The sequence below is a fragment of the Neoarius graeffei genome, chromosome 3 (assembly GCF_027579695.1).
Source record: "Neoarius graeffei isolate fNeoGra1 chromosome 3, fNeoGra1.pri, whole genome shotgun sequence".
In the NCBI taxonomy this organism is placed as follows: Eukaryota; Metazoa; Chordata; class Actinopteri; order Siluriformes; family Ariidae; genus Neoarius; species Neoarius graeffei.
Window position 1 is genome coordinate 41,345,248 of NC_083571.1, and position 15,737 is coordinate 41,360,984.

At 41.9% G+C, this 15,737-nt stretch overlaps 1 protein-coding gene across 1 annotated transcript in view; it reads right to left on the reverse strand.

The window, feature by feature from the left end:
- adgrb3 (adhesion G protein-coupled receptor B3) overlaps window positions 1–15,737 on the reverse strand; it is a 722,174-nt gene that overhangs the window by 144,535 nt on the left and 561,902 nt on the right. Inside the window, exons 15-16 of the mRNA XM_060916854.1 lie at window positions 6,367–6,469; window positions 2,284–2,327 (exon numbers count right to left, since the gene is read on the reverse strand). Of these exons, the coding sequence (XP_060772837.1) occupies window positions 2,284–2,327; window positions 6,367–6,469 (147 nt within the window). The remainder of the gene's footprint in view (window positions 1–2,283; window positions 2,328–6,366; window positions 6,470–15,737) is intronic.

The window sequence follows — 15,737 nt, forward strand, 5'->3', positions numbered from 1 at the left end:
AAACATGGTGGTGGTAGTATCATGGTTTGGGCCTGTTTTGCTGCATCTGGGCCAGGACGGCTTGCCATTATTGATGGAACAATAAATTCTGAATTATACCAGCGCATTCAAAAGGAAAATGTTAGGACATCTGTCCATTAACTGAATCTCAAGAGAAGGTGGGTCATGCAGCAAGACAACGACCCTAAGCACACAAGTTGTTCTACCAAAGAATGGTGAAAGAAGAATAAAGTTAATGTTTTGGAATGGCCAAGTCACAGTCCTGACCTTAATCCAATCGAAATGTTGTGGAAGGACCTGAAGTGAGCAGTTCATGTGAGGAAACCCAACAACATCCCAGAGTTGAAGCTGTTCTGTATGGAGGAATGGGCTAAAATTCTTCCAAGCCGGTGTGCAGGACTGATCAACAGTTACCGCAAATGTTTAGTTGCAGTTATTGCTGCACAAGGGGATCACACCAGATACTGAAAGCAAAGGTTGACATACTTTTGCCACTCACAGATATGTAATATTGGATCATTTTCAAGGTTCAAGGTTTCTTTATTTATACCATACCATAGTACTGGTAAATTTGTTGTGCAGGCAGGAATTCAGCGATCCCGATACAAAATAACAGCTACATAAAATACATTGTGACAGACAAGACAACAACAGTACACACATCCTAACATATATAATCCTTTAAAGTGTGATCTTTAAAAAGTGCTTCATCATCAATTGTTCAGTATGAACAAGATTATTCACCTCTGGGCCTTACTGTTCAGCAGTACAATTGCTTTTGGTACAAAGCTCTTTCTGTACCGTTTTGCCCTTCCCTTAGGGACCCCAAAACGACGACCAGAACGAAGGAGCTGGAACTCACCATGCAAAGGGTGTGAGCCATCTTTAAGAATACAGGTAGCTTTACATTGTAACTGTGTGTCAGAAAGAGAAGACATGGTGAGTTGAGGCTTCCCAATTAGCCGCCTAGCCCATTTAATGATTTGGTTCAGGGAGTTTTTGTCCTGTAGTGACAGATTCCCAAACCAAGACACCAAGGCAAAAGATAACAATGACTCAATAAAAGCACGATAAAATAGGGTCAGCATAGTTTTATCAATGTTAAAACGGAACAATTTCCGAAGATAAAACAACCGCTGATATCCCCTCTTGCATACTGCTTCGCAGTTCTTGTTAAAAGTCAATTTGTCATCAGTGACAATCCCAAGATACTTGTAATTATCCACGCGTTCAACAGGTTGGCCCTTGATGACTGTGGGATCATGGTTTGGAGCCTGATTTCTAAAATCAATAATCATGTCCTTTGTTTTAAATGTATTAAGCACCAAGAAAGAAAGAACGGACCACCTGATAAAATCCTCCAAGACTGGACCATGACTGGATTCATTATTATGTAACAAACTTACAATGACAGTATCGTCTGCAAATTTTAAAATGTGCCTGTTTTCATAGACACTCTTACACATATCTGTATAAAGGATAAAAAGTAAGGGAGAGAGAACACATCCCTGAGGTGAGCCAGTAGAGGAACACAGTGACTCAGATAAAATGCCATTCACTTTGACTCTCTGTGTTCTATCTGTTAAAAAATCTAAAATCCAACCCACCAGATTATGGCTAAGCTGGAACTGTTCAACAAGCCTCATGGCTAAAATGTGAGGTTGTATGGAGTTAAAAGCCGATGAAAAATCAATAAAAGACAATCTAACGTGGGTTTTGTTCCCCTCCAGATGTTTAAATAAAAGATTTACCAGGGTAAGTGTGGCATCTTCAACGCCTCTGTGGGCCCTGTAAGCAAATTGCATGGGGTCAAGTACATGTGCAGTCCTCTCCAGAAGTTCCGACTTAACAATTTTCTCAAATGATTTCATTAAAAGAGAGGTGAGGGCAACCGGTCTAAAATCATTCAGCGTTTTAGGTCTGCTGACTTTAGGAACAGGGATAACCTCTGCTTGTTTCCACAGCCTAGGCACCTTTTGCTGACTCAGTGATACATTAAAAATGGAGGATCATTTTCCTCAATAAATAAATGCCCAAGTATAATATTTTTGTCTCATTTGTTTAACTGGGTTCTCTTTATCTACTTTTAGGACTTGTGTGAAAATCTGATGATGTTTTAGGTCATATTTATGCAGAAATATAGAAAATTCTAAAAGGTTCACAAACTTTCAAGCACTACTGTACTTGCAAAGTTCAAAAATAATGAACTGAGATTAATGTAAAAGCACAATTTCTAATCCAAGCCTTTATAATCCTTTAAAATTGCTGTTTGTAAATACTTACATGATAGTGCTATCCCAGAGAACACAAAATGGATTCATTGTTCCCTGAAAGACAAAAATGTTTATTTATTTATATGTTTAATTTGGTCATTGAAAGACCATAGTATATACAGTACCAGTCAAAAGTTTAGACACATCTTCTAATTCAATGTTTTTTCTTTATTTTTATTTTCTTTATTTTATTATTAATTAAAAGACACATCATGTCTTAAAGTAATGATGGACTCTTGTTTCTCTTTTCTTAGTTGAGTGGTTCTTGATATAATATGAATTGCTACAGTTGTCAAAGAGGGTTATTTATTTTATTATTATTTCCTATTTGATTGTCTCAAATGCATTAAGCAGGTAAGCAATTCCACTAATTAACTTTTGACGAGGCACACCTGTTAATTGAAAAGCACTCCAGGTGACTACCTCATGAAGCTGGTTAAGATAATGCAAATAGTATGCAAAGCATCATCAAGATAAACAGTAGCTACTTTGAATAATCTAAAATATGAAACATTTTTGAAACATTTATGATAAATTTATCATATTTTTATGAAACATGTTTATCATAGGTTTTATGAAACATATTTTTAGTTTTGATGTCTTCAGTATCATCCTACAATGTAGAAAATAGTCAAAATACAGAAAAACCTATGAATGAGTAGGTGTGTCCAGACTTTTGACTGGTACCATATATGCTTGTATTCAGCAGAATGAAGACATAAATAAGATAAAATGTCTTTAGAACGGATGTCTTTCTGACACAAACCTCACCATACCTCAGGCCATTTTATACCAGATAATCAAAAATTAAATAAATACAAATATTGGGTCTAACATTGCTGTATGCATATGTCCAGTGCTCAGCATAAATGAGTACACCCCCTTTGAAAAGTAACATTTTAAACAATATCTCAATGAACACAAACAATTTCCAAAATGTTGACAAGACAAAGTTTAATATAACATCTGTTTAACTTATAATGTGAAAGTAAGGTTAATAATATAACTTAGATTACACATTTTTCAGTTTACTCAAATTAGGGTGGTGCAAAAATGAATACACCCCACAACAAAAACTACTACATCTAGTACTTTGTATGGTCTCCATGATTTTTAATGACAGCACCAAGTCTTCTAGGCATGGAACGAACAAGTTGGCGACATTTTGCAACATCAATCTTTTTCCATTCTTCAACAATGACCTCTTTTAGTGACTGGATGCTGGATGGAGAGTGATGCTCAACTTGTCTCTTCAGAATTCCCCATAGGTGTTGGATTGGGTTCAGATTAGGAGACATACTTGGCCACTGAATCACTTTCACCCTGTTTTTCTTCAGAAATCCAACAGTGGCCTTAGATGTGTGTTTAGTCATGTTGGAAAAGTGCATGACAACCAAGGGCACAGAGTGATGGTAGCATTTTCTCTTTCAGTATAGAGCAATACATCTGTGAATTCATGATGCCATCAACGAAATGCAGCTCCCCAACACCAGCAGCACTCATGCAGCCCCACATAAGGACACTGCCACCACCATGTTTCACTGTAGGCACCATGCATTTTTCTTTGTATTCCTCACCTTTGCGATGCCATACAGTTTTGAAGCCATCAGTTCCAAAAACATTTATCTTGGTCTCATCACTCCAGAATATAGAGTCCTAGTAGTCTTCATCTTTGTCAGCATGGGCCCTGGCAAACTCTAGGTGGGCTTTTTTGTGCCTGGGCTTTAGGAGAGGTGTCTTTCATGGACGGCATCCATGCATGCTATTCCTCTGCAGTGTACGCCGTATTGTGTCACGGGAAATAGTCACCCCAGTTTGGCTTTCTACTTCTTTAGATAACTGCAGTGAACTTGCATGCTGATTTTCTTCAACCCTTCTCATCAGAAGACACTCCTGTCGAAGTGTTAACTTCCATGGATGACCTGGATGTCTCTGTGAGATGGTTGCAGTTCCATCTTTCTTAAATTTTTGAAGCACAAATTGAAGCACACCAAATTGAAGCACAGTGGACATGATCTTTATAGTACGGCAAGTTCAGGAAAAATGTATCGAGCAGAACAAAGACCTGTACACTGTTTTTATAGATCTGACTAAAACCACATACATCTGTAAAGATACAGTTAACTGAGAAGTGTTCTGGGCTGTCCTAGCCAAACTTGGTTGTACTAGAAAGTAAGTTCATTAACCTCATCCGCCAATTCCATGACAACATGACAGGGACAGTATTGGTCAATGGCGAACCTTCTTGTCCATTCAAGATCTCAAACAGAGTAAAACAAGGTTACGTTCTTGCACATGTGCTGTTTAACCTCTACTTCACTTGTATACCTCAATCATGCACTCAAAAACCTTGATTGAGGTGTGTACATTAAGTATCAATTAGATGGATTTCTATTTGACCTTTACTGATTGAATGCAAAAACGAAGACCTTAGCTCACTGACTCATCGAAGCTTTATCTGCCGATGATTGCATGCTTCTTGCCCATAGTGATGCAAACCTTCAGCTCATTCTATAGAGATTCACCAAGGCAGCCAAAATATTTGGCTTGACCATCAACCTAAGCAAGACAGATCCTTTGCCAAGCATCTCCTGGCACAACACCCCCACCTCCCTGTGTATACGTTGGAGAGACAAAGCTGAAAGTTGTGAACAGTTTCAAGTACTTGGGTAGTCTGGTGTTCTCTGATGGGTTCTCAGACAGGGAGATTTCGGCCAGGATCAACAAGGTAAACCAAGCTCTTGGTAGTTTTGGGGCAAAAGTATTGACCCAGCACAATATTAAGACCTCTGCCAAAATAAAAGTACACAAAGCAGTCATTATTCCAAGCTTACTATACGGATGTGAAAGCTGGACCCACTGTTGCAGGCATCTCAAATTGCTGGAGGGATTCCATCATCGCTCACTGCTTTCAATCATGGACAAATGGTGGCAGAATAAGGTCATAAATGTGGAGGTGTTAGACAGAGCTGGTCAGACAAGTATCGAATCAATGGTGATCAAAGCCCCATTCTGCTGGCCAGGCCATGTGATTCACATGGATTCCTCCCATTTACCCCATCAAGTGATGTACAACGTACTTGTCCAGGGAAAATGAAACCTGGAATGCCCAAAGAAGTGATACAGGGACTGCATTAAAGAGCATCTGAAGGATACAACCATACCCCCACGTGATCTGGAAGCTTGTGCTACCAATAGGACAAACTGGTGGTCAATAGTTCATACAGCTGCCAAGAACTTTGAAGAGACCTGTCAGCATCACCTCATTGATGCCAGAGCCAGACGAAAGGCAGCAGCAAGAAACCCAGCTATAATGACTCACCAATGTCATCAGTGTCAACGCATGTGTGGCTCATGTATTGGACTTGTGAGCCACATACACTCTCATCGGTAAGAAGATTGTACAAGCCTGCTATCATTGACCATGACAGCCCAACTTAGTTAGTGATGCAATAGTAGAAAATGTTTTGTGTTCACCATAGTTATTCAAGTCATGGAGAACGTGTACTCAGAGTTCCTTTTACTTAGAACCTAATCCATTATTTTAACTTGTTTTATAAAAGGCCAATTTGTTAAAGAGCACTGCTTTCTAAACAAAAAAGTTTGATTGTGTTTTACATAATTGATATTATGTAAAACACAATTGAATGATTGAACTATTGAACGATTCCTTATAGGAATTTTTTCATTTATTAAAAATGAGACAAATAGCATGTGTTTCATCCACAAATTGATTTTCTCATAAGTTAATCACTGCACATTTGCTTTTATGTCTCATAAATTCAGTGCAAACCAGGGTGTATTTTTAGCATTTGGCACAGCAGACTACCATTTGTTATTTTAGTTGAGTCACTGGTCTCTCTCATTTCAGACTTGTTTTGCCATTTGGGAATGCATCATAAAATATAACCATTCCTCAAATCTCAAGGCAAATGATTACTTCCAATCAATTCAGCAATGAAGAAAATAGTCATATTTAATCCTCTGGTAGCATTTGAATAATCCTTTGTTCAAAATTGGGGTCAGGAGAAATGTGTTTAATATGCTTGTAGTGTGAATGATGAGGTCAGGGCAGTCCAGAGAAGCTGCTTACATTGGCCAAGTGAGCAAGTTCTATCTCCATCTGAGCTTCTTTGACTCTGGGCTCTGGTCTCATTGTCACAGCAATGACTTTGGAGTTCACAGCAGTGTTGTTCCTGTGGAAAGGAGAAGGTCTGGTTACGTCAAGTAACAGATAATTTAACAAGGCACCTTGTCCTGCATCAACCTATCTCCACCAGTGGTTGACAAAGGTAATCCAAAGCTTCTGAGCCAATTATAAAAGTCTCCTTGAAGTGAGTTATAAAAATACATGTTATTTTTCCAGGCCATACCAAGAATTTTGTTGCACCTACAGCTTGCAGGAGACAACCTCAGCCTTCAGAGAGGATCTTTGTGTACCCAGCTCTTAGAAAAGTATGCAGTTATGGTCTATTTTGGCAAATGTGTGAACATCAGATTATGCATAAAGACATATTGGTTTTAATTTTTCAAATAGGATAGGAGACTTTCTAATCTGAATTCGACAACACTTGGCAAATATCATCTCAAGACCATCTAGGAAAAGTTATTAAAAGGATTAGGAAGGTCAGGTTGTACAACAGTTTCTCATTGTCACCAATTGTTACCAATGTCCAATCAACCCTAGCAACTGATGAAGTCCAACTGACCATTTGTTATGTCCAAGTCCTGCTCATACCTTCCACAAATGGTATTCACTTAAATTCAATAGTAGTAATATAAATATTTACTGATATTTTTCTGTGATGATAGCATAGTGATGATAGCATTTTACAAAATAGAAATCAGTACATCAGTATGATTCAAAGAGATGACTACTGGCACTCCTTGTAAAGGTTAGTAAAAAAGGTTAGAAAAAAATCCACCTTTTGGTGAAATAGCTTCATTTCACACTGAAACACATGAGAAAAACCCAACCTTTAATTTAAATAAATTTATTCAGATATAAACATATCCATTATCAAGACATAATTATTTTCAACAAAAAAACATATGAACCACTATTATTGACACCCCTGGAAATTATAGTGAACACAATGTAACTGAAGTATGTTTCCAATTTTAACTTGTAAAATTGAAAGTGTAGGAACTTTCAAGCTGTAATCCATGACTTCCTGATTAACAGGGGTACAAATATGAGGTGACACAGAAGCCAAATTCCCTTAATCATGCAACAACATGGGAAAGGTAAGAGAACACACAAACCAAATGAGGGATAAATAGCTGTGTGCCTCATCCTAAATAACATTCTAATATACAATATTGCATGTGAAAATGGTACATGAAAGAAAACAAATGGCATCAGCTTCAACTACTAGTGGAACTAAGATATCCGCAACTAAGCAGCCAACTTCATAGTGGACAATCTGCTTGCTGTTTATATTGGCACACACATGCCCACTGGACATGAATAGTTATGTGACATGCATTTCCAGGGGTGTTAGTATGGATGAAAATTATTTCTGATATAAAGCTAAACACTTGTCGAGACGGAGATTATTTTTGTTTTAAAATGGCATTTTAAAACTAACACATGAATGTGGATATAGGCACAGATTCATCTGGACATAGGCATAGATAGATACAGTAGATAGATAGATAGATAGATAGATAGATAGATAGATAGATAGATAGATAGATAGATAGATAACCTTTATTGTCATTCAGTATGCAACAGGTATACACAATGAAATTTCATTGCAATTTGGCTCAGCACAGAATTAAATATAAAAGTATATTAAAATATACAGCAGCAAAAATATTATAAAGTGCAATAGTACAAAGTGACCTGTGGAATTAGGAGTTGTTCAAGTATAAATAGAAGTTTAGAGTTCAGTTTGATTTAAAATTTTCCAGAGGCCAGGAGGGAGAACAGTCCATAGTGAGGATGTGAGGGGTCACTGACGATGTTTCTGGCTCGGGACATGCAGTGCTTAGGTGCGATGTCCTGAATGGAGGGAAGAGAAGTCCCAATGATTTTCTCCACCATCCTCACCACTATCCTCACATTCTTCCAGTCAGAGGCACTGCAGCCTCAACACTACACGGAGATGCAGCTGGTCAGAACACTCTCTATGGTGCTTCTGTAGAATGTAGTGAGGATGGACGGAGGCAGGTGGGCTCTCCTCATCCTACACAGGAAGTGCAGACACTGCTGTGCCCTCTTGACCAGTGATGCAGTGTTCACAGACCAGGTGAGGTTGTCTGTGATGTGCACCCCCAGGAACTTGGTGCTATTGACCACCTCCACAGCCGTGTTGTTGATGAGAAGTGGAGTGTGGCTGGGCTGGTTCTTCCTAAAGTCGACAATGATCTCTTTGGTTTTGTCCACATTCAGGATCAGGTTGTTTTCTCTGCACCAGCCCACCAGCTGCTCCACCTCCTCTCTTTATGAAACTTGTGCTATAAATATCTTGTCTTGTTCAATGATTGTTTTTGTAAAGCACCTTGAATTTACCTTGTGTATGAAAAGTGCTATATAAATAAACTTGACTTGACTCTGTAAGCCACACTGTTGTCGTCCTTGATGAGGCCCACCACTGTTGTCATCTGCAAACTTCACAATGTGGTTACTGGCAGCCCTGGGGACGCAGTCGTGTGTCCTGTCCGACCCGCACTGACTGTGGTCTTTCAGTGAGGAAGTCTAGCAGCCAGTTGCACAGGGAGGTGCTGAAGCCCAGTGGTCCCAGTTTGTTCACCAGATACTGGGGAATGATGGTATTAAATGCTGAACTGAAGTCCAGAAACAGCATCCGCACATAAATAGTAATAATAATAATAATAATAATGATAATAAGTTAGATTTATATAGCGCCTTTCAAGAAACCCAAGGACGCTTTACAATTATAAACAAGGGAAAAAAATAATAAAGAAAATAAAAATAATAATAATTAAATAAAATAAAAATAAAAAGTCCACCAAGTAGGGGTCAGGAAGTAATTCCCGTGGTGTAGCAGCCACAGTCCCACCAAAAAGCGCATGAAAACGAGTCCCACATCTCCATCACAGCCACCGCGATGCCGTCAGCAACATCGCTCGAACACCACACCGTGGATCCACAAAGCGAGCAGAGAAGCTCCGCCACGCAGAGCACTGGTGTGTCCCAAACCGCCTGCACAGCCGCCGTGACACCACCGAGCAACATCGCTTGGAACATCACACCAAGCATCAAAGCACAGAGCGCTGGACAACCACGATGTAAAATGAGCAGCAAGCTCACTGCAGTCCATAGCTGGGAACACAGGCATCACCCACGGCGAACCAGGGCCTGGAGGGAAACCAATGCCCAAAACTGGGTCCGGAGCTACACCACAACCGGCGGACAAAACACTCAAACAAACATCAAACTACACAAACACACAGAAATAAATAAATAAATAAATAAATAAAATGAAAATAGAAAAAGAAAATAAAAATAAAAAATAAAAAAGCTCCGGTGAGAAGCGGCAGCCAGAATGCGCACGACGTACTCTCAACCGGAAACGGAAAAGGACTTCACATGAGTGTTTTTCTCCTCCAGGTGTGCGAGGTTCAGGTGAAGAGCGGAGGAGATGGTGTCCTCAGTGGAGCAGTTTGGCCGGTAGGCAAACTGGAAGGGGTTGAATGTGAGAAGGAGCCTGGAGGTGATGTGCTCCTTTACCAGCCTAGATATTTAACCAGATACACATTATGGTGAAAATTATTTTGACATCGAACCATCACACCCATACAGTGGTGCTTGAAAGTTTGTGAACCCTTTAGAATTATCTATATTTCTGCATAAATATGACCTAAAACTACATCAGATTTTCACACAAGTCCTAAAAGTAGATAAAGAGAACCCAGTTAAACAAATGAGACAAAAATATTATACTTGGTTTATTTATTGAGGAAAATGATCCAATATTGCATATCTGTGAGTGGCAAAAGTATGTGAATCTTTGCTTTCAGTATCTGGTGGGACCCCCTTGTACAGCAATAACTGCAACTAAACATTGCCGGTAACTGTTGATCAGTCCTGCACACCAGCTTGGAGGAATTTTAGCCCATTCCTCCATTCAGAACAGCTTCAACTCTGGGATGTTGGTGGGTTTCCTCACATGAACTGCTCGCTTCAGGTCCTTCCACAAAATTTCCATTGGATTAAGGTCAGGACTTTGACTTGGCCATTCCAAAACATTTTTATTCTTCTTTAACCATTCTTTGGTTGAATGACTTGTGTGCTTAGGGTCATTGTCTTGCTGCATGACCCACCTTCTCTTGAGATTCAGTTCATGGACAGATGTCCTGACATTTTCCTTTAGAATTTGCTGGTATAATTCATAATTCATTGTTCCATCAGTAATGGCAAGCCGTCCTGGCCCAGATGCAGCAAAACAGGCCCAAACCATGATACTACCACCACCATGTTTCACAGATGGGATAAGGTTCTTATGATGGAATTCAGTGTTTTACTTTCTCCAAACATAATGCTTCTCATTTAAACCAAAAAGCTCTATTTTGTTCTCATCTGTCCACAAAACATTTTTCCAATAGCCTTCTGGCTTGACCACATGATCTTTAGCAAACTGCAGACAAGCAGCAATGTTCTTTTTGGAGAGCACTGGCTTTCTCCTTGCAACCTTGCCATGCACACCATTGTTGTTCAGTGTTCTCCTGATGATGGACTCATGAACATTAACATTAGCTAATGTGAGAGAGGCCTTCAGTTGCTTAGAAGTTACCCTGGGGTCCTTTGTGACCTCGCCGACTGTTACACGCCTTCCTCTTGGAGTGATCTTTGTTGGTTGACCACTCCTGGGGAGGGTAACAATGGTCTTGAATTTCCTCCATTTGTACACAATCTGTCTGACTGTGGATTGGTGGAGTCCAAACTCTTTAGAGATGGTTTTGTAACCTTTTCCACCATGATGAAGCTCAACAAAACTTTTTCTAAGGTCCTCGGAAATCTCCTTTATTTGTGCCATGATACACTTCCACCAACATGTGTTGTGAAGATCAGACTTTGATAGATCCCTGTTCTTTAAATAAAATAGGGTGCCCACTCATACCTGATTGTCATCCCATTGATTGAAAACACCTGGCTCTAATTTCACCTTCAAATTAACTGCTAATCCTTGAGGTTCACATACTTTTGCCACTCACAGATATGTAATATTGGATCATTTTCCTCAATAAATAAATGACCAAGTGTGGCAGTGGGGGTGTGGCCAAGCAGCAGTCTGTGAATGGAGGGCGGGGTCGGGGAAGGTAGGTGGCTAAGTCATTCCACCTGCTGTCAATTAATGTGTGTGTGTGTCTCTCTCTGTTTGTTACAGGGACGGAGAATAAAAGGAGAGAGACAGCAGAGAAAGGGAGCTCTCTCCCCAACCACAATGCATGTGTGTGAGTGAGTAAGTGAGTGTGTGAGTGATGAGAGGAAGCAAGCAAGCTGAAAAGCCTGAATAAAAGGATTCGTACAAATATCAACTCTCACCTGCCGTGCTTCTGTGCTCCACCCACATCAGGAAGTGTTACAGTGGTGCCGAAACCCAGGAGCACAGAAGAGAACCACCCCATGGAGTCCCTGCCATACAAAGAGCTCATCCTTGCCCTCGCTACCGCCCAGCAGAACCAGCATCAAGCACTGATCGCCGTCTGAAAGGAGCAAGAGCAACACTTCGAAGCCTTGATGCTGGCCCAGCAGGAAGATTGCCAGGCGTTCTGGCACCGGCTCGTGTCAGCAGGAGCATCGACCACCGCTGCCACCACCCTCACGAAGATGGGACCACAGGATGATCCGGAAGCATTCCTCATTCTTTTCGAGCAAGCACCCGAGGCGTGGGGGTGGCCGCAGGAGCAGCACGCGGCACACCTTCTCCCGCTTCTGACTGGTGAGGCGCAGCTTGCAGCTTGCAGCTCCCTGCTGACAGCCGGCTGGTCTATGCGGACCTAACGAAAGCCATCCTCCAGCGGCTCAGCCGCTCTCCGGAGCAACATCGCCAGCGCTTCCGGACACAAGCATTGGAGGAAGTCGGCAGGCCATTTGCATTTGGCCAGCAACTCCGGGACGCCTGCCAGTGGTGGCTGAGGGCGGAAAACCGCGACTCCGACGAGATCATTGATCTGGTGGCACTGGAGCAGTTTGTCTCTCAATTTCTGGAAGGAGCGGCAGAATGGGTCCAGTGTCATCACCCGGTGTTGCTGGAGCGAGCCATCGAGCTGGCGGAGGACCATCTGGAGGCGGCTCTGATGGCAGGCAGACGAGGTGGCTCCCCTCGCTTCTCTCTCTGTCTCTCTCACTTTTCTCCCCCTGTCTCTCGCCCCCCTCCCCACCCCGTTCCCCTGCCACAGAGGCGGCGGCTGGCTCCTCCCCAGCCAGCCTGTCGCACCCGTGGTGTCCTCCCCTCTCTCTCTCCTGTGTCTTTGTTGTCTCCCCCTCGGGTGAGTGACACCCATAACACCAGTGCAGAGGGAAAGCCTGGGCCGGTGTGCTGGCGCGGCGGGGAATCGGAACATCTCCAAGGTCAGAGCTCTGCAAGGGAGGTGGGTGCTGTAATCCAGATCTCTGACATGCCAGAAACTGCTCCCGATCGGGCCAGAATGTATCGCATACCGGTGAGTGTTCAAGGGGCTACATATCATGCTTTGGTGGATTCCAGTTGTAATCAGACCTCAATTCACCAACGTCTGGTGCAAGGTGAGGCATTGGGGGTAGCACAAGTTGTGAAAGTGTTGTGTGTGCACTGGGATGTTCACCATTACCCTCTAGTGTCTGTCCAAATTCTATTCCAGGGCCAAATGCATCGAATAAAGGCGGTGGTTAGTCCCCGTCACACCCACTTGTTGATTTTGGGTACTGATTGGCCGGGATTTAAAAACCTAATGGAATATTTAACATGCAGTGAGTCCTGCACTAGTAGGTCACGGGAAGATCCTGTTGTGGCGTTGACTGGAGAAGCTGTCGCAGAGCCGTCTACGTCAACACCACGTCAGAGTGAGGAGGAGCCCACTCCTCCTCCCTCTCTCAGGGATTCCCTTGGGGATTTCCCGTTAGAGCAGTCATGAGACGAGACTCTGTGGCATGCGTTTGACCAAGTGAGAGTAATCGATGGTCAAACTCTTCAGCCAAGCGCAGCACCAACCTTCCCCTAGTTTGCCATTATTAAATATAGACTGTACCGAGTGATGCAGGACACTCAAACCAAGGAACAAATAACCCAGTTGTTAATCCCAAAGAGCTGTAGAGAACTTGTGTTCCAAGCGGCTCACTTTAATCCAATGGCTGGACACTTGGGGCAAGATAAAACACTAGCCCGAATAATGGCCCAGTTCTATTGGCCAGGGATTCACGAGGGATGTCCGTCTGTGGTGTGTGGCATACCATGAATGCCAGTTAGTAAATCCCCCAGCCACTCCAAAAGCGCCTTTGCGCCCTCTTCCTCTAATCAAGACCCCATTTGAGCGAATTTGGATGGATCTCGTCGGGCCATTAGATCGGTCAACATGGGGATATTGCTTTATTTTACAACCCCGATTCCAAAAAAGTTGGGACAAAGTACAAATTGTAAATAAAAATGGAATGCAATGATGTGGAAGTTTCAAAATTCCATATTTTATTCAGAATAGAACATAGATGACATATCAAATGTTTAAACTGAGAAAATGTATCATTTAAAGAGAAAAATTAGGTGATTTTAAATTTCATGACAACAACACATCTCAAAAAAGTTGGGACAAGGCCATGTTTACCACTGTGAGACATCCCCTTTTCTCTTTACAACAGTCTGTAAACGTCTGGGGACTGAGGAGACAAGTTGCTCAAGTTTAGGGATAGGAATGTTAACCCATTCTTGTCTAATGTAGGATTCTAGTTGCTCAACTGTCTTAGGTCTTTTTTGTCGTATTTTCCGTTTTATGATGCGCCAAATGTTTTCTATGGGTGAAAGATCTGGACTACAGCCTGGCCAGTTCAGTACCTGGACCCCTCTTCTACGCAGCCATGATGCTGTAATTGATGCAGTATGTGGTTTGGCATTGTCATGTTGGAAAATGCAAGGTCTTCCCTGAAAGAGACGTCATCTGGATGGGAGCATATGTTGCTCTAGAACCTGGATATACCTTTCAGCATCGATGGTGTCTTTCCAGATGTGTAAGTTGCCCATGACACATGCACTAATGCAACCCCATACCATCAGAGATGCAGGCTTCTGAACTGAGCGCTGATAACAACTTGGGTCGTCCTTCTCCTCTTTAGTCCGAATGACACGGCGTCCCTGATTTCCATAAAGAACTTCAAATTTTGATTCGTCTGACCACAGAACAGTTTTCCACTTTGCCACAGTCCATTTTAAATGAGCCTTGGCCCAGAGAAGACGTCTGCGCTTCTAGATCATGTTTAGATACAGCTTCTTCTTTGAACTATAGAGTTTTAGCTGGCAACGGCGGATGGCACGGTGAATTGTGTTCACAGATAATGTTCTCTGGAAATATTCCTGAGCTCATTTTGTGATTTCCAATACAGAAGCATGCCTGTATGTGATGCAGTGCCATCTAAGGCCCGAAGATCACGGGCACCCAGTATGGTTTTCCGGCCTTGACCCTTACGCACAGAGATTCTTCCAGATTCTCTGAATCTTTTGATGATATTATGCACTGTAGATGATGATATGTTCAAACTCTTTGCAATTTTACACTGTCAAACTCCTTTCTGATATTGCTCCACTATTTGTCGGCGCAGGATTAGGGGGATTGGTGATCCTCTTCCCATCTTTACTTCTGAGAGCCACTGCCACTCCAAGATGCTCTTTTTATACCCAGTCATGTTAATGACCTATTGCCAGTTGACCTAATGAGTTGCAATTTGGTCCTCCAGCTGTTCCTTTTTTGTACCTTTAACTTTTCCAGCCTCTTATTGCCCCTGTCCCAACTTTTTTGAGATGTGTTGCTGTCATGAAATTTCAAATGAGTCAATAATTGGCATGAAATTTCAAAATGTCTCACTTTCGACATTTGATATGTTGTCTATGTTCTACTGTGAATACAATATCGTTTTTTGTGATTTGTAAATTATTGCATTCCGTTTTTATTTACAATTTGTACTTTGTCCCAACTTTTATGGAATCGGGGTTGTAGTTCTAGTGGACTATGCAATGCAATATCCGGAAGCAGTGCCTCTCCGCAATATCTCAGCACGCAGTATTGCGGAAGCGCTCTTCCGCTTTATCTCCTGGGTCGGGATTCCGAAAGAAATCCTGAACAACCAAGGCACCTCGTTTATGTCATGCACACTGTGTGAGCTGTATGGGTTACTGGGGATTAAGTCTATCCGCACCAGTGTCTGTCACCCACAAATGGATGGCTTAGTAGAGCGATTTAACCAGACACTCAAAAACATAATCTCTAAATTCCTAAGTGAAGATGCATGTAATTGGGATAAGTGGCTCG